Source organism: Rutilus rutilus (genome assembly GCF_951802725.1).
Source record: "Rutilus rutilus genome assembly, chromosome: 12".
In the NCBI taxonomy this organism is placed as follows: Eukaryota; Metazoa; Chordata; class Actinopteri; order Cypriniformes; family Leuciscidae; genus Rutilus; species Rutilus rutilus.
The window spans coordinates 38,747,298-38,766,270 of NC_140217.1; the positions used below are offsets into that span (position 1 = coordinate 38,747,298).

The 18,973-nt window shown below is 37.8% G+C and overlaps 2 protein-coding genes across 10 annotated transcripts in view; one reads left to right on the top strand and one right to left on the bottom strand.

The window, feature by feature from the left end:
- The first annotated feature begins 110 nt into the window (after positions 1-110).
- ncoa5 (nuclear receptor coactivator 5) lies at positions 111-10,011 on the top strand. Of its 4 annotated transcripts, XM_084426419.1 has the most exons (12): positions 117-255; positions 1,296-1,358; positions 2,275-2,535; positions 2,750-2,857; positions 3,580-3,637; positions 4,814-5,029; positions 5,119-5,231; positions 5,865-5,994; positions 6,080-6,279; positions 7,029-7,233; positions 8,201-8,286; positions 9,127-10,011. In XM_084426419.1, the coding sequence occupies exons 3-12, from the start codon at positions 2,373-2,375 to the stop codon at positions 9,723-9,725; spliced, it is 1,878 nt and encodes a 625-aa protein (XP_084282545.1). In that variant the 5' UTR covers positions 117-255; positions 1,296-1,358; positions 2,275-2,372; the 3' UTR covers positions 9,726-10,011. The 4 variants fall into 4 exon arrangements, with proteins under 4 accessions (XP_084282547.1, XP_084282544.1, XP_084282546.1 ...); XM_084426418.1 differs by lacking the exon at positions 1,296-1,358 and having other exon boundaries at positions 114-255; XM_084426421.1 differs by lacking the exons at positions 1,296-1,358; positions 2,275-2,535 and having other exon boundaries at positions 111-255.
- Positions 10,012-16,833: 6,822 nt separating this feature from the next.
- The window catches only part of slc12a5a (solute carrier family 12 member 5a), a 156,910-nt gene continuing 154,770 nt past the window's right edge, over positions 16,834-18,973 (bottom strand). For 4 of the 6 annotated variants that reach the window (XM_084426432.1, XM_084426430.1, XM_084426429.1 and 1 more), the window contains one exon: positions 16,840-17,871. In XM_084426432.1, the coding sequence (XP_084282558.1) occupies positions 17,780-17,871 (92 nt within the window). In that variant the 3' untranslated portion in view covers positions 16,840-17,779. Of the gene's footprint in view, positions 17,872-18,973 lie in introns of all 6 variants that reach the window. The other 2 variants (XR_014629450.1, XR_014629451.1) reach the window with 1 other exon arrangement.

Consider the following 18,973-nt stretch of genomic DNA (forward strand, 5'->3'; position numbering starts at 1 on the left):
GTTTTTTTTTTTTTTCCAAAGGATAATTGTTTGTAGCTCAATTATTGTTCACAAAGGAACTTTAGCGCAGGTACTTTTATTTTGAAAACAGCGCCATCCACACCGTGTCTCTCTAAGCGATTCGCACGCAGTTCCGAATAGGATCATCCCCGCAAGGTTGCGGCAGTTTTGCAGCAGAACATTCATTGTGATTATTTGCACAAACAGGGCGACACAGGAAAATCGCCGGATATATCCCAGGTTCACATGGTAACGGTAAGGATTTGATCCGACAAAACTCTTCTCAGGAATGTGAAATTCTGGAGCTCCCCACTGCATCCATTGTGTTATAAAATGTAAGCTAGTTTGCTAGCTGACCTATTAGTCGAAGCATCAAATATTATTTTTTGATTGTTAAATGCCGTGAAGCTAGTTTTGGTTCTAAGAATGCAATGTTCGAATCGGTTCAATAACGCGACGAGAAAAAAAAAAAAACTTACACGAATGATTTTTAGAGCAGCGGAGCATCAACTGTGTGGAGTTTATGGAGCAACATGGCGTCCTTTCGAGAACCACACCAGGCAAAGTGTGCGCGGTCTTCCCTGCAGCTTTTACGTGTGCAGAATATGCACAATCTGCATCTTTTTCTTGTGAATACGCGGTTTATATCGTTTGCAGTAATATTTGCGCATTCTTTTACGCGGTTTGATTTTGACTGACGTCGCCGCACGGTCACAAAATGGCGGAAGGGTTGTTGTGGCGCTGACGGGGCTTCGCGCGGTCCGGTTTCTGTGGCTCTGCTTTTTTGAGTAGTAAGAAGTCCTGTAAATAAGACAATGGAGGCTGATAAGCTGTGTAACAACTAAAATATTAAATTACAAGAAATTGTACCGTTGCAGTTTGTTATTTTGACTCTTTGAACAACGTGAGACCAGCAGGAACTGGTTTTTTTCTGGCTGTACACTTAAAACAAAAGTACGTTTTTTTTTTATATTAACGTATTAAAGATTGTAATAGAGTGTCAAAGTCCTGAATCATAATAAGTGTAACTTTTTTAATATTAAGCCCGAAAACACTAGAACACAGTAAAATATTATATGTAAATATTCTGATTTAGAATAATTACATATAATTAGTTCAATTGTTTATAAAAACAATTGAACTAATCCTGATGTCATATTAAGAAATGCTGTCAGAGATTTCATTTCTGTCCCAATCTCATTATAACAGTACAATACATTGTATAATATCTTGTGATTGACAATATATCAATCTGAATTACACGGTTTTTCACTCTCCATTGTTGGATTTTTCAGACTTGGATATTCTTGAGGGAAAAAACCAAAAACGTTTAAGGTGGAACGGCCAACATTTGTCTGGTAAGGTGTTGCACAGCTTTGGAAAAGAGAATGATGATTGTTTTGCAACTTACCAAAATGTCACAGATGAGAACTCTGAAGCGGACCACAAAGACTACAGCATCCGTGAGCTCTTATCTTCCAACATGCACAATAACGAGCGGGCCAAGAAACTGCTTGACGATTCCTTTCGGATGATTTCTTTCATCATCATTTTCTTCAAACATTGCCTTCTATGTTGTGGATACCGACATAAGCCATTTTTTAAAAACTTTGAACAACCTGCAAGTGATTTTTGGGGAGCATTTTATGTTTATCCCCATGAACTTTTGTCTATTTGGTTGGCACAATTCAAGATTTGTTGGTTACCTTCAACGCCAAGGTCCCATATTTTCCGTCGCGTGTTCCGTGGAAACATGTTTGTGGTCAGTTCATCCAACAGGTTTTCCTTTCGTCTTCACCCACAATCTTTCATCAAATACTTGAGAAATATTTTCACTTAAAAAGCGGCGAGCGCAATCTAAGCTGCGTGTTTGCATGAGAATGTTACGGATGTGAAGTGAGCTGGAAAACTCTAGGCCTCCTGCGATCAAGGGCTCACTAAGACCATTTTTTAAAACGTTTTATTTAGTAAATAATCATGTTTTTGTCACTTAATCCGGCAGCAAAACACCGCGTATGATTTACACTGTACTTTAAAATTCTACCTGTTGTGAAGGCTCTCAAGTTTGTCTTTAAAGTCAACATGTAGGGATTAGAAAAAGTAGATTGGTTGAATGATTATTCATTCAGGCCTGAATGTGCATTAAAGTAAATCTGGTCAATTTTGATTTCATGTTGACTTTCAAAGACTTCTGCAGTGTTTTGTTACTTTGCCCAGACATTTTACCTCTGGAATCTCTCTTTTCTTACATGTCGATGCATCGTCAAATTCAAGACCTTGGGGGAAATATAGCTAATCAAATAGTCTTGTATCTAAAATCAACTGCAAGCGTTCCTTGAAAACGGGCCATTGAACCTAAAGCTCGTAGAGGCATGTCGCACAGAAGAAGTCGGAGTGGTACGCCACCCTCGTACACCACCAACAGCAATGACCCTCGTGACCTGGAGCGAAGGATTTTTGTTGGAAATTTGCCCACGGCGCACATGGCGAAGAAGGACATGGAGGATCTGTTCAGGCCATATGGGAAAATACAGGGTTAGTAGCGTATAAATTCAACGACTTATTTAGACGTTTCGGAAAAATAGTAGCCTATTTTATAGTGTTCGCTGCAGTTTTTAATTTGTTTTATCCACCGTTCTTTAGACTTTAGTTGCGATTTTCAGAAAGCAAGGGAAGCTTAGGCCAAAAATCCACCAACAAACGCCTCTTTTTTTTTTGCGTAAAACGAAATGATTGTTCCCTTTTTCAGCTTTGTCCCTGTTTCGTGGGTACGGATTTGTGCAGTTTGAGCGAGTGGAGGATGCCGAGGCTGCTAAAGCCGGACATAACGGTCGAATTTATAGAGGTTATAAACTAGGTAAGGTCTGATTTGGTATTTAAACATTGAAGTAATTTGAGCAGTTTTTACATCCAAGTTTTTAAATTTTAACTTCAGAGAAATAAAACTTGAACTAATTTTACTGTAATAACTGCAATGTGGTGAATCTAATAAAGCCAAACTTTAACTTCAAATATGATCCTTATGTTAATTGCATATTAGGGTCTAGTTTTTCCCCTCTACTCTTGAGTTTTTGTTTATGTGACGGTATAAATAAAAGCTATAAATCCAATTGGCACTTTTCACAAATAGATTACATATTGACTTTTTTAAATTAAAGTCCCAATGTTTTCCCATTTCACTGGTTCTTTTTGTCTGTAATTATAATCTTGTTAAAATCGTACAACGGTATTGTAATTTTGATGACAATGGTTTTTGATGTATTTTTAGTTCACTGGCCCATTACACTATTTGTGCAAAGTTCCAGTTATTGTTGGTGGTTTAGTCGAGAGGTATTTAATAAGTGTTTACGGCTGACGTACATATGGCGCACAGGTTCACTAGATCCTTAACTGCTTTTTCTTCCCCACATTGTAGTATTTACCTTCAACTACTATTGAAACTTTGGAAATGCTTATAATTTAAACGCAACAATGTTAAATGTTCATCCTCTCAGTATAAAAAACACCAAAAAAACTCGTTTGGCTCTGAAATATTTCCGTCTTTTGTCATGTTGAACGTTTGGATTGGTTTATTTTCAGATGTAAATATGGCAGCGGAGAGACGACAGAATAAATCCAGGTCAAGCCCTCCACGCAGGTAAAGTATCGTTGGGATTTTTGCTAATGAAGACGACATCTATCGAGAATTTTGGTAAACGTTTTTCCCTCCACAAAGGAATTCATCGAAAGAGCTAGAGTACATCAATATCATTGCCGGGTGCGCAAAATCGGTTCAGTCAATATTTCTCGTGGCTATTCGATTTTTAGTTTTGTTCTATTTTTTTCTTTCTTTCCCTTTTCCTCACTTTTAGTTGTATCAGAATTAACTGAAATAAAGTTGAAAGGGTAATTTGAGTGCGTTTCCCTTGGTGTGTCTGTGTCTAAACGGTGTGTTACTCATTCTGTTCTCTTACTATGCACAGCTTTCAAAATCGTCAACCTGGCAATCGCTGCTTTCTTCTTAAAACATTCTCAAAATCCTAATTATTTCATGTGTTCAGATGGGATGGAAACAATTAAAACTAATAATTTTAGCAATTTCAGTCAATTGTTGGATATTATTTATATTTGGAGGTGGTTGTTTGTCTTTCCAGTCCATTCTTCATCACCTCCTCGATTTTTAAAAAGAAAATAACTTTATTGTTATTGCACTGACGTGGAACAGAGTTGCGGTTCATCGCGTTGGTTTATGCTAAAGAAGTTTTCAATTAAAAACCCATGTTCCAAGGCTTAATTTAAGTACAAAAATGATTTTGATTTGACAAAATAAAGCATTATTATCACCATGTGAATCCTGCTGCTCTTTTTATTTTATTTTTTACATAAATTTGACTTGGAAACTTAATGGAACTAAAGGATACTAATGGTAACCCTAAAAAAGATATCGTTTTTGGAGAGTATTCAGAGTTTGCAACAGAGCATTTTTTTGTTAAGCGAAATGAAGTGAATTTTGCGAAAGATAGGACTAATAAATGGCACCACCCTCTCATTTCTATGCTCTCCCGCAACAGTGTCTGGCTGTCGCAAAACTCTGAAAGCGTATAAATGAATGAGATTTTCTGAAAGCGTATAAATGAATGAGATATTCTGGTAGAAATGATTTGTTTTAAAGTTTCTCTCTCTTTTTTTTTTTAAAGTGTTCATGTTCACATTTGACTAACATTTTGTAACAGTTTTTAAGTACTTTATGATAAAATTAGTTGTCTAATAGAGCTGTTTTGGGGCTAAAGTGTTTAGTTGGCATGTGTTGACTAGGTGTGTTTTGTCTGTTCAGGCCATCCAGCGCTTACGGGGACAGTCGAGAGCCCCGTCCTCGTTCTCGGTCCCCGGTGCATGGGCGAGATTCTCGAGACCACCGTGAGAGTCGAGAGATGAGGGGGGATAGTCGTGAGCCACGTCCCGGTCCACCTCGTGATCACGAAGCTCGAGCCCCCCCGGCCGAAGACAGATACAGGGCGTCGGAGACCAGGGAGAAAGACCCTTCCTACAGGTGCACACACACAATGCATTTGGTTTATTTTGTAGTTTTGCATTTAAATCACTTTTCCTCATCTAAACAACATTACTGTGTTTCCACAGAGAGGAAGGTTACGACCGTTATTACCGTGGAGATTACGACTATTACCGGAAGAAAGAGGAGCCGTACCCAGAGCGCTTCAGAGAACCCTGGAATGGCAGGAGAGAGTCAGAGGGTTGGTTTGACGTTTACAACTGTTCTGAATTAAAGCTAATATTTTGCTTGAAGAAAATTCATCCCGTTTTGCATTGTGACAATTTAAGAAAATTCAACATGTATTCATTTAAGTAAACGTCAATGAAAGGCAGTACAACAAATGCTACTATTGTTTTTGCGTTAAGGTAATGAGAATTTTGTGAAATGTATTATGAAAATATCACAATGGAAAAAATCTTTAACATACTTTAAATATGTAAAATATTAGTAACACTTTATTTTACAGTGTCCTTGTTACATGTACTTACCATAGTAATAATAGTAAAATATGCATAATTGCATGCAACTAACCCTCAACCAAACCCTATCCCTATAGTAAGTACATGTAGTTGCTTAATATTACTCAGTACTTAAATATATAATGACACCGTAAAATAAAGTGTAACCAAAGTATTCAATACAGGCACATTCAGGTTATTTTGAGTTTTCCTAAGTAGTGTTTTATTTGTGGTAGTGGTAAAGCTCTAACAGTCATCGTTAGCATCATTGGTAATTCAGTTGGCTTAGTTTATGGTGGAACAAAGTTTAATTGATATGTTCACAGTTTTGCTCACAGAAGGGTTTTGCTAAGCGTTCAGTTCTGCATTTACAGATGAGCGAGTGCGTCCCGAAGAGCGCCGTAGGAACGAACTTTACCGTCAATATTATGAAGAGCTGCAGAGGCGCTATGACGCTGAGAGACCAGTGGATTGTTCCGTCATAGTCGTCAACAAGCTGCAAAAGTGAGTCCATTTCTCAAAGCATCTTTAACAAGAAATGTTTTTGGTAGAGACACAGTGTCATTTTCTGCTCTGTGCTTGTGTGCAGGGAATATGCTGAGACGGTGGGCAGGAAGGTTCGGGATCTGGGTATGGTTGTGGATCTCATCTTCCTGAATACTGAAGTATCCTTGACCCAAGCCCTGGAGGATGTTAGTCGGGCTCGTACACCCTTTGCCATTATCATCACCCAGCAGCACCAAGTACATCGTTCCTGTACTGTCAACATCCTCTTTGGGACCCCGCAAGGTATGTATCCTTCCACAAAGAGTTTGATATTTGATGCCAATTTACTTGCATATCAGCGTTAAGCTGATGTGACACCTAAATTCTTGCACGAAGAACCACTAGCAAAACACTCTTAAAGGGATACTTCACTGATTAGCATTACGCTTTGTATCAGTAGAAACCCGGTAGTGTTTTCGAATGACCGTGCTTCCCTCCCTCATGTCCCCCTGAGACGAGAGATTTCTGTATTGTGTGTCTGTAAAAAAACCTCAGATGATGCAAAAATCATCATTCAGCTCATCAGAGGCTCTTTTGTCCAGAGGCGAGAGACTCCAGCCAGTAGGAGGAGCTCGTCCCGCATGTCTTCAACCCGCCCATAGGGGGATCTCACCATAAAACGCTGTCTTTTCAGTCTCGAGTCAGCTAGTAGCCTAGTTGTATCATTTCTTCAGATACTGCCCTCTGTAACCGGTAGGCGTGGCTTGGGAGTGTCCTCGTAGGGCAACGAAGCAAGTGCATTCTGGGAGTTGTTGTCTTTCATCCACATGAGCCAAAAATACATTTTCTGGCTTTTCTCAGTCTAGAAGGCACCAACTTACTAAAATAATTCACATTTCTACTACATAAATGACCCAATTTAAATACACATTCATCTTTCCAGCAGTGAAATATCCCTTTAATATACAATAGTGTATGTTCGTACTGCACTCTGACTACAATCCATTTAAGCTATAATGAACGTTTTACCACAAGATCCCTTTCTCCTGCAGAGCACAGGAACATGCCCATCCAGGATGCCATGGTGCTGGTGGCCCACAACTTTGAATCCTTTAAAGTTGAACACCGCAATAAAGAAAGGGACGAGATTGCGAGGAAGGCGGCCAAGATGGCCGATGATGTGCTGATGAGAGAGCATGAGAGAGAGGGCCATCCCGTTTCCCTTCTGACCCCCATCACACTACTGTCGGAGGGCAGGTACGTCAACAAACACTGCCGTTCAAAAGTTTGTGGTCTGTAAGATTTGTAATGTTTTTGAAAAGTCTCTTCTGCTCACCAAGGCTGCATTTATTTGACCAAAAGAAAGTCATATTTTGAACTATTACAATTTAAAATTCAATTTATTCCTGAATTGTCAGCATCATTACAGTCTTCAGTGTCACATGATCCTTCAGAAATCTTTCTAATATGATGATTTGCTGCAAACTTTGAATGGTGTACATAGTGGTGCAGGCATGACCTCAGAATCTGGAAGACTAATCCGCTTTATACAAATTTGGTTTTATAATAGGATTTTTTAATTTGAGTAAAATAAAGCCTATGGTAATCATAAAATGAAGATACTTTGGGGTTTTGTTCTACAATGTTAACTGCACACATTCACCCCGAACTGCCTTATCTAGTTGCTTATTAAAAATGTTACAAACAAAATTTGCGTTTTCTCTGGGTATGTTACGTTGTAAAATAAAACATCAGAGTATCGTCAAGTTATGTTTCACCACAGGCTTCATTTTACACACATTTAAAAACCTCATTATAAAACACCATAGGAAAACCTCAAAGGAACCAGCGGTGAATTAGACTTCCTGGTTCTGATGTCATACCTGCACCACTATATTACTGCTGCTCTTGTTAGAATTATCAGGAGTAGTTTGAGTTTTCTGTAACAAATTGATTCGTAAATGGAATAAAATGTAACCAATCGAGACTGAACTGACAGGAATGAATGAATTACATCGTTATACAGTTCACTAATGTTTTATTTGTTCTATTGAAATTTGTTTCTTTGTTTACCTGAATAACAACAAAAAAAAGAAAACAACAACAACAAAGGTCACATGCCATTTGCTTTAATTTAAGTTCATTAAAATATGTATATTATCTATTTTTCATTTATTGAAATTTGCATGGAGAATCTTGAAATTGTATTAAATGTATCTCTCAGGTTTATGACTCCAGATGAGATGGCCAGGCTAATTGACTACCTGAGAGACAAGCGCGAGCGTCTTGTCAGAAGCGGTACTGATGCAGGTAACTTCATTAGTTCTCAACTCAATGTTGTATTTTTCTGCGTTCACACCCTGTCGTAATTATCGTAACGATTCTGAACTACGGAGCTTTATTTACGGTAACTACGACATGGTGTGAACGCACCTTTACACTTTACCAATCAAGCCTTACCTTTCACTGTTTTTGGCCACTTTTGACTGGTACTGTACTATAATACCCATAAATAATATTGCTACTGTATTATAATATACACATTAATATTATCGGCCGATATATTAATATCAGCCTTTTTTAACTCCCTAATATCGGCATCGGCCCCCAAAAATCCTGTACTATAATATACACAAATAATATTGCTACTGTATTATAATATACACATTAATATTATCGGCCGATATATCGATATCAGGCTTTTTAACTCCCTAATATCGGCATCGGCCCCCATAAATGCATATCGGTCGGGCTCTACACTTTACCAATCAAGCCTTACCCTTCTCTGTTTTTGGCCACTTTTGACTGGTACTATACTATAATATACACATTAATAATATTGCTACTGTATTATAATATACACGCGAATAATATCGGCCGATATATCGATATCAGGCTTTTTTTTTTTACTCCCTAATATCGGTATCGGCCCCCAAAAATGAATATCAGTCTGGCTCTACACTTTACCAATCAAGCCTTACCTTTCACTGTTTTTACTATAATATACACATTAAATAATATCGGCCGATATATTGATATCAGGCTTTTTTTAACTCCCTAATATCGGCATCGGTCCCCAAAAATCGTTATCGGTCGGGCTCTACACTTTACCAATGAACCCTTACCCTTCACTGTTTTTGGTCTCTCAAGGTTCACTCCCTCCTTCTGCGTCCCTCGAACCCTCTCAGACGACACAGGCTTTATCGGCGCCAGCTCAACCCACGTACTCCAGCCTGACCCTCCATTCCACCCACCTGACCCCTACATCGGCCCCGGCCCCCACCGCCGCCAGCCAACAGCAAGAGCTCCAGGCTAAAATCCTCAGCATCTTCAACAGCGGCAGCGGCTCATCTTCAGTGTCCAGCCCGGTTCAGGCTCCCCAAACACAGGGTTACGGCTCCAGCCTCGGCCCTCAGAGCGTCGGCCTCCAGTCTTCTCACGGTGTCGCCGGCATACCCAAAATAGCTGCCGTCCAGCCTCAGAGCATGATGAACCCTCGGCCGACTCTAAGGCCCCCTGGTTCTCGTATGCCGGGGCCGTCGGGCCCTCCGAGACCGGCTGTCACCGCAGGCACTGGGATCAACTTCGACAACCCCAGCGTGCAGAAGGCCTTGGATACGCTCATCCAGAGCGGCCCCATTAACCACTTGGTGAATATGGGATCTGCGGGGCAAGGGCAGCGGCCGTCGCAGGGAATGGGCCAGAGCATGGAGCCATCGCCCATGTCACATTATTCCCGCCATTACTGAAATTATTCAATTTGATAAGAATCGAGAAGTCGGCGTTGCTCTGAATCATCGTAAATTATTATTATTTTTGGTTCCGGTGTCATTTGTGATAAACACAAACGCATTGTGTGAAGTTTTACGGTTTTATTTTTCTTTTTACTCTAATGTGTTAGATGAAACCTTTACAGAGCATGATTGTGTAATGCATCAATAGATGGGAAAAACATTTCTGTTGTTTTATATGGAATTTGTGCATTGTATATACCAGCCAACTTCTGAATTAATAAATTCATTTTTAGATACAAAAGTTCTTGACTCTCTTCAATATGTTCCACAGCTTTTTATTGGTTTCTAAACTAAAGGCTGAAAGACACAACCTTTCATTATTGCAACCATTCATAAATTGCAGTGAGTGATTTTTGTTGTTGATATTTTAAACTGATTGCTAAATTGTCATACGCTCCTACACTTAATTAGATTCTTTATTCGTATCAGTAGTTTATAGGGGTGTAACAATACCCTAATTTCACGAATCGATAAATATCACGAAACTGAACTCACGATATGATATTATTGCGATACTCCGAGACATAATAAAAGTTTAAGAAAAAAATGCACTGTTGATTAAATGCTAAATTTGATATTACATCATGTGTGTAAATGAATAGGCTTGGCCAATGGTGACACCAGAATAAATATTCATGATTCTGAACCTGAAAACACAGAATTATTTTAGACGAATATGCTTGCACTCTGTCACTGGCTAGATAATTATTGTCTTAAATATATGATTTAAAATAATCCCCCATTATTATACATTATATTCAACATAATATATTGTAGTTTAATGTAGTACTGACTCTGAAAACGTACATTTTTTCTCACAGGGTAATTTTTATTTTGGGTGAACTATCTACGATACATATTGTTGCATTTTTGTATTGCGATACATTGTTACACCCCTAGTAGTTTATGAAGAACATTTAACATTCATGAAATCTTTGTAGTGGAAAAAGGTTCTTCAGTTTATTAAAATGTTCTCCACGCTAAGAAAAAATTGGTTATATTCAGAACTGTTCTCTCAAAGGTTCTTTTGCTGCGACACGCATTTATTTGAGTAAAAAAAAAAAAAACCCATTAAATCAAAGTTGACAACACGCATATAACAAGTTCATATATCATACTACGCTTAAAATATTTGTCGTGGAATAATGCAAAGGTTTTAAAATATACAAAGCAATGTAATCTGACCACTTCATCAAAAAGCAACATAGTATCCTACAGTAGTCAACATCTGAAGTGGATCAAAACCGTTCATCAAAGTTAAACAATACCTGTTTCTTGTCTTAGGACAACTTTGATGAACTCTTCCGATCCGCTTCAGATGGATTCAAACTGTACTTTGAACACAGATATTGTCCTAACCAACATATTTTCCCAGTTCTTTGTCTATTTCTGCAGCATCATGTTAGGAAAGACAGCTCAAATATCAAAATCCTGCTCCACATGTCATTAAACATCAAATAAGATCAGATTCGCAGTCACCATTTTCACTTTCAGTGTGGAAAAGTCATTTGTCATTTGGAAAAGTCATTCTATTACTGGAATATGACTAAATAAACAGTATTTAGTTCATTAAGGAAGATCTCAACACTTACCGTCTCTGCTCAACAAACGCTGCTTTGGTGGACTTGAATCGATTTTGTGCCGGAAAACTGGAACAAATACTTGAATTGACTGAGAAATGAATCAGAACATGAGCGGAAACTGGACTCCAGACGATGTGAATCGGTTTGTTTCGATGTATTTTCAGCACTTCTCTCAGGAAAATGTCTTTAAATCACAGCCAGTTCAGATCTGGGAGTCTGTATACTAATGACCTCATGATATGAATCAGGTGTGTAACATAAATGACATCCAAAACGAGTGTTAGGAACCTCAGATCCTGAACTGAAAGAACTTTCTGGGAATAAAGACTCCATCAAAAAATCCGTAATAAAATGGTATTCGTTTATTGCATTTTGTGCTGACAAATCTATAAAATGGAATGGGAGTTTTGCAGAAGCCATAGAGATAAAGCATTTGAAATGTCAGATAAAACTACATTATTTTCTTTATGTACCATGAAACACAATAGAGAATACTCATTATTTATCTTTTTAAAATATCCAACTTACACTGACACAGAAAATAAACACCTCAACACTATATTTACAGGACCCTCGTCCACCCTTGCCATGTGGTCCCAGATCCGCTGTGTGTACGTCACTGTACACACACACACACACACTCACACTCACACACACACCACTGAAAAACACACAGGAACACACTACATGGCAATATGACCGTAAAACCCCGAAAAACAGACAAAAAAATTCTACTTGTGAAAGATCTGAAAATCATTTCTTCTCCACTACATTCCCTTTCAAATGTTCATACAAAATGTTTTCATTTCAAATGAATCAAAAACAAGCCTGAGGGATTCAGCCATTTTTCCATGTAAAACTAATGTTCTGATCTAGAATTAATTGCAATATCACTGAACAGTCGATGACTCTCGCATGTTCTGCAAATCAGCCGTTCAAAGAAGCAAAGCCGAGACAACGCATGATTTTTGTTTATTAATTTTACTTATAGATGTCTCAGATTGTTTGCTTAAGCAATATCTTAACTTGCAGCCATGCTGTAATAAAGCAGAAAGGCATAAATATACATAAATATAAATATATAAGAAATGGTCCAATCAAATTAGTAGGGGAGTCACTATATATATATTTTTAATATTGTAGCAAATAGTCAGTGTGGTTTAATTTAAGTACAAATCTTGAGATAATCATGATTTAAATAAATAAATAAATCAACCATAAGCATTGCACTTGTAGAAGATTCGTTAACACATAGCTGCCAATTTGTGCATTTAAGGCATGAGTAGAAACTGGAGCAAATAATAATGATTTTACAGCTTAACATAACAGACCCTCGAGTTTCTTTTTAATTCATTTAGAATGACAGTTTGCACATATCCAGGGTAACATAAATAACTTTGGTAATCAGTTCTTTAAATAAACAACTGCAGTAAAAGCAAAAAATGGTCTTTGTCTTGGCTAAAATACCTATCATAAAAATAGACCCCATTAACCAGTCGATATTCATTCACACCAGTGGATCCAAAGAAATCAGTGTGCACAACAAGAACACCAAACATCTGGTAGAAATAAAACACATTTACAATCAAAAAACAACTGAAATAAACCGGCGTGAACGTAATACTGTATATCACAAAACATTTAAATATTTATATATATTTATATTAGCTTGTTCAGGATAATGTGCATGCGTTGAACAGGACAACGGACCCGGGTCCTGGCTCTATTTCAACTGCTTCAGATGGTTTAGATTCAGATTTCAACATTTGGACCCTATCAGAGCTCGTGGACGGATCGGATCGTTCACATGCATGAAGAGCTGTTTCGTTTTTTTATCAAAGTTACTGGAATGTCAAGCAAAACCTCAGAGGTAAACGCCATGGGACTAAACTCTTGAAAATAAAGGTTTCGACACGAACCGAAAGGGTTTTACAGTCTGGTGCCATTTTAAAGGGATCGTACACCCAAAAATGAAACATTTGTCATCATTTACTCGCCCTCCGAACCTGTATGAGTTTCTTCTGTTAAACACACAAAAGAAGATATTTTGAAGAATGTTGATGGACCCCATTGACTTTTCATTGAAGTCAATGGGGACCATCAACAGTTTGGTCATCAACATTCTTCAAAGTATCTTCTTTTGTGTTCAACAGAAGAAACTCATACAGGTTCGGAGGGCGAGTAAATGATGACAAATGTTTCATTTTTGGGTGAACGATCCCTTTGAGCTCTTGAAAAAGTACCCAGAAACCAAACCAATGATCCGAAGAACCTGCGATACCAACTTTTTCATATAGCAAGATCTTTCCTGAAACTAAAGAACCATCGAACAACCTTTATTTTCAACAACGTAGGATTAAAACAATAAAGCGAGATTCACATATTGTTTTTTTTTTGTTTTTTTTTTGGGAGAACATCCAGTGGCGCAGGTCAAACTTCAGAACTGTTATTCAGAGCCCTTTTTGTTTCCGAGATGTGTCGAAACGCCTCGATATCCCTTGGCAAAGGAATACAGAACACTTGATTTCATTTTTGCTACACACAAGCCAGGCATTTATCGTGAGATGGCGAATATAAAGGAAAAAAGATAAGACTGTGAATGTGGTGTGTCCAATGTCAGTTTGAATAGAGCCAAGCCCAGCAGTGGAAGCGCTTCTTTAGAGTCTTTAATCGATATTTATACGGTGATCACATCGATACAGTGCTCGTAGGTTTGAAACAGTGAAGGGGTGAAAAGTGGGAGGGAAATGTCACCACATCAACTCAGTGATTCGTATTAGAAATATATCTTCATTTTTCTTTTCTTTTTTTTACATCTACGTATAGTGTTTTTGTCATTTTCAATAAATTACAAGAAATGCTAGAAATTCATGCCAAATAAACAGCAAACACGCACTTTTTTGTTAATTTTTTTTACAGCATAATAAAATCTGAATGTTCAGGTAGTATGTTACTGCGACACACACACTCTCGCCGCTAGAGGCATCAGCGCTGAAATGGATCTGGCATGCTCGTGATTCTGGCAACTCAATCGTCACTGGACGTAAATAACGTTAATTTCGTATAAAGTGCATTTCTATCTCAGCCACCATAGAACAGATGTGACGCACACTCTAGCATACGAAGCGCTCCGATGAACTACATGTTTCAGGACTACTCAACGAGAAGCAGACTCATGGGCGAACTAGCAACTAAAAATACGCCATACATACCATTTCCCGTCAAAGTAAATATTGCACGTTACCGTTAAAAACAAAAAAGTTCGTTGAGCATTTTTTCCCGGTGTGTACTAAAAGCGTCCTAACAAACACAACAGGGAACGACGACCCTGTAGCTACAGTGTCTCAAGAGCGATTTTATATACAAAGCCAAAAACAACTCTCTAATCTAATAAGTGTACGCGTGACCTGGATATCGTGGCAACGATTTTAAAAAGCTGCCTTGACAATGTTCCAGGAATTGCTCTTTTCACATTACGAAAATCAAACAAAACGTGTCCGACACACACCATGCAAACAGGAGTAAATCGTTAAGTGTTCGTCAAAAACATCTTCGCGCAAACTAATTGTCGAAACGTCATCAGAGGCTCAGTCTACGCAGGCAGTACTTCGTTAAAAAAAATGTGGCGTTTCGATACACATTTTGCGTTTTGTTCAGATTCAGTGAACGTTGTCGTCACTTGAAATTACCACTGTTCAACGAAATGAGGAAATTTAAAAGAAACAAAACATGATAAAGCTGATTATATAAGGCTGAAGTCGTGTATGCAAACTCAGCGTAAACCCCTCCCCTCGTAAATATACCTTTAAATATTTATTCTTTCGCTCTATGTACACGAACAATCCATATCTATTCATACACTAGCAGCAGCATTCATTACTTATGAGAGGTTTCCCCATGTCTAAACATAACGTAATCTGTAATATCTTTGTAAACTATTGTATATACTTTCTTACCAGTGAGTTAATTATATATATGTATATGTCTATATATATGTATATGTGTGTGTGTATATATATATATATATATATATATATATGCAGTTGTTGGTATTTCTGTAAAAAACAACTATAAAATAGCCTATATCTCTACAAAAATAAATAATGCAATGAATATGATTTCCCAATTTCACATATATTATGCTCTCAAAAATACAAACTAATCTAACTATTTTTCTCTGGTCAAAATAAAGACCGAGGATAATTTTGCATCTCACTGTTTTGTGATTTGGCTAATACATTACAGTCGCACTGCATAGAGTTCAGATTTATGGATGTCATTTGATCCATCATGCTTTACTAGTGTCATAACAGCTCAATCTAATGCTGCGTTCACGTCGCATCGGAATTACTGTAATTACCAAAGCGACAACTGAGAGTCTATTCTGAAATGTTCATGGATTCAGACATGATTCATTGCTATGGCAAAGCCCACATCGCCAAAATTGATCCATATGTGGCTTTGTTGATAATGACAGCAATCTACTTCTTCAAAATCACATAAATTCACTTCCTGCAACAGCAGAGTAACACAAAATGACATCTCAAAATGGAGCTTAAACTGTTAAAGCCACTGCCATTTTGGATGCTTTCTTTTAGATAAAGTCGGATCCATCATATAATATGATTTGTTAAAGAAATTTAAAGTCTGAAACTCTAAAGTAACTAATAAAGTGAATGCAACACTAGTGTTTAAAGTGGCAACGTCATCAATATTTGTTTCTATTGACAATTTCACATTTTCATTCATATGGCACGAGTGAAATCAAAGTTTGGCAATACAATCAGATGCGAGAATACTCTATATATAGCTCTGTGACATTTCCGTGCGCCTCACCAAGTTCGATATAGATCTATGATATAGCTAATTTATACAGATTTGTAAATGCAACTAACAGAGAGGTTTTTTTTTTCATAGCAAAATGGGAAAAAAAAAACCTAAAGAAATGGCCAACTTTCATTTGCTCAAGGATGCAATTCACACACACTCACACTCACACTCACACACACACACACACTTAATGAATCCACGGACTCATTAAATCATTTGTTACACAGTGGCTGTCAGTGCAGGTTGAGTGCTTGTTGGGAAGGGGAGGTTCGGTACCGTAGTACACGTCAAGCCGCCATAGTGAAGCCTGGAGCCGCACAAAACACCCTGACCCTGTGAAGGCCAACTCACAGCACACCGTCACACACTCGGTCGGGTTATGTCGGATCAGTGCTGGCGGAGCTTGTTTTCGCCGATTGAACATGCTGAATTGGATTTCGATTATCTGAGAAGTGACGTGGTTTAATCTGTCGGCGTCTGATGGTGTTGTGTGAGTTGGCCTTAAGACAACAGCATTTTTTCACCAGAATCTTCGGTTATTTCACAATAAAAATACTACACCAATATTGTATAATGCCTTATACGCTATGTACACTACTTGTAGTGGCTGAGTACTTTTTTTTTCTTTCTCTGTCTTTTTTTTTTTTTTTAGCTCATTCTTTTGCTAATTACAGTGTCGGTTACACTGATAGACTCTTGCTCGCTGCTTTGCTGTCAAGCAGAGAGTCGCACACCCTGCCAGCCTGGTTTTTGGCACATATTGTGACTGTATTTGGCAGGGGAATAGCTAGGAACGACCGAAAAACATGGAGGAGGTCGATGAGACAAAACAAATACAGAAAACACAGGTCTTTGTGCAGAGGAACCCGCTTAAAGTCAACGTGAAATGCCGTTCGCAAACCATTTTACTTCCGTAACACGACACACTTCCCAAGCGAACCTCGGGAAGATATATAAAAAAAAATGGGCGAGAGATTTGATTGAGGGTTGAAAAATAAGATGGATAGTTTGATATCATGTTGACTTTAAACTTCACATTTCACAGTTCACATTAGTTTTTTTTTTTTTTAAAGAAACTTATTATTAATCTTTTCACATTTAACGAAGCTGCAGACCAATAGGAACGAGTTCAAACCATGAAAATCTTTTCCCCAAGGTTATCAGGAGATCTTTCTTTACCAGAGCAGAAAGATTTCACAGCATCTCTGGCGTAGTTCTGAACGTCGAATCCTTCTTCACTGACGTTGCATGTTCCATCCTGCATCCTCTTCTTTAAAACAAATAAATATAAACAAATCAAGTCCAACCCACTTCTGATTGGGCGAGAGCAGTGATTGACAGATGATGCAGGAAAGCTACAGCAGAGGGGGCATTGAACAAATACCCACTGACATCAACAGTGCACTTCATTGAACAGTGAAGTGTGAACGAGAGTAGCGCCAAGAGCGATGTTCGGCCAGTGAGAGCTTGGCAGACCAGTAGAACGAATGAAGCTGGTTGACTGAAGGGAATTCTGGGATATTGCTTGGGTCACACTGGGGAGGGGGGGGGGAGGGGGGGGGGGGCAAATGGGGTCGGGTGACGTCGACATGTTTCTTAAGAGTAGATGGTGATGACCTCGCGACCTCCACCGCGCACAAGGAGGACCCGGTTGAGACCTTCGGTTAAAACATCCATGAATTCCATGTCTGATTGATGGAGAGTCAAGGAAAGGAGAGGAGCTGTAAAAGATACACACACTACTTTTGCAGTATGTAAATATGGTGCGCAGTATGGAAATGATGTGTATTCCTGAAATACACTATTGTTCAAAAATGTTTGAGGGCAGAAATATTTTTTAATGCTTTGAAAGAAGTCTCTTCTGCTCAGCAAGGCTGCATTTATTTGATTAAAAAAATACAGTAAAACAGTAATATTGTGAAATATGTTCACGATTCAAAAGAATTGTTTTCTATTTTAATATATTTTAAAATGTTTTTTTTTTTCCTGTGATCAAAGTTGCATTTTCAGCATCATTACTGCAGTCTTCAGTGTCACATGATCCTTCAGAAATCATTCTAATATGATGATTTGATGCTCAAGAAACATTTATGATTATTAACAGTGTTGAAAACAGTTGAGATGTTTCATATTTCTGAGGAAATTAATCTTTAGGATTATTTGATGGATAGAAAGTTCAAAAGAACAGCATTTATTTGAAATGGAAATTTTAATATTACAAATGTCTTTACTGTCACTTTTGATCAATTGCATTTTTTAAATAATAATAATAAAAAAAAAAAACCTGACCCCAAACTTTTGAAAGGTAGTGTATCTGCATTGTATCCAATAATGCTTGATGAGACCTTTTAAAAACAAAAGCTCCTTTTTGACTTTAGAATTGTTTTTACACCAAAATGGAATAGAAATGAATAATAATTAGGGCTGCACAATATATCGAAATATCGCAAATGTATAATAACGGCTTGCGATAACTGCAGTCATGAACAAAAGACAAAGAGAAAATCACTCACTGCTCTCGGCTGAATAACTTTTGTAGCTTTAATAAGAATCAGTATATATTTCATTCATACAGTAAAAAACTAAGTCGTTTTTTTATTTTTACATTTGATTATTCAGTTTCTGTTGTTTAATAACCCTAATGTAGGGTAACCTGAACCCCTAAACCCCGTGGTTTACACTGATGTTAAAATAACACTTCTTATGCTACAGTAAAACACTGCTGTTCACTGTCAGAAGTCGTAGGGATGTTTTCTTATCACAAAAAGAATGTGAAATTAATCTAAATAT

Excerpts from the sequence above, each read along its gene's own strand:
- ncoa5 (XM_084426418.1), top strand. The coding sequence starts at position 2,373 with ATGTCGCACAGAAGAAGTCGGAGTGGTACGCCACCCTCGTACACCACC. Across the intron at positions 5,995-6,079 it reads GTCGTCAACAAGCTGCAAAA|GGAATATGCTGAGACGGTGG; the intron begins GTGAGTCCATTT and ends GCTTGTGTGCAG. Across the intron at positions 7,234-8,200 it reads ACACTACTGTCGGAGGGCAG|GTTTATGACTCCAGATGAGA; the intron begins GTACGTCAACAA and ends TGTATCTCTCAG.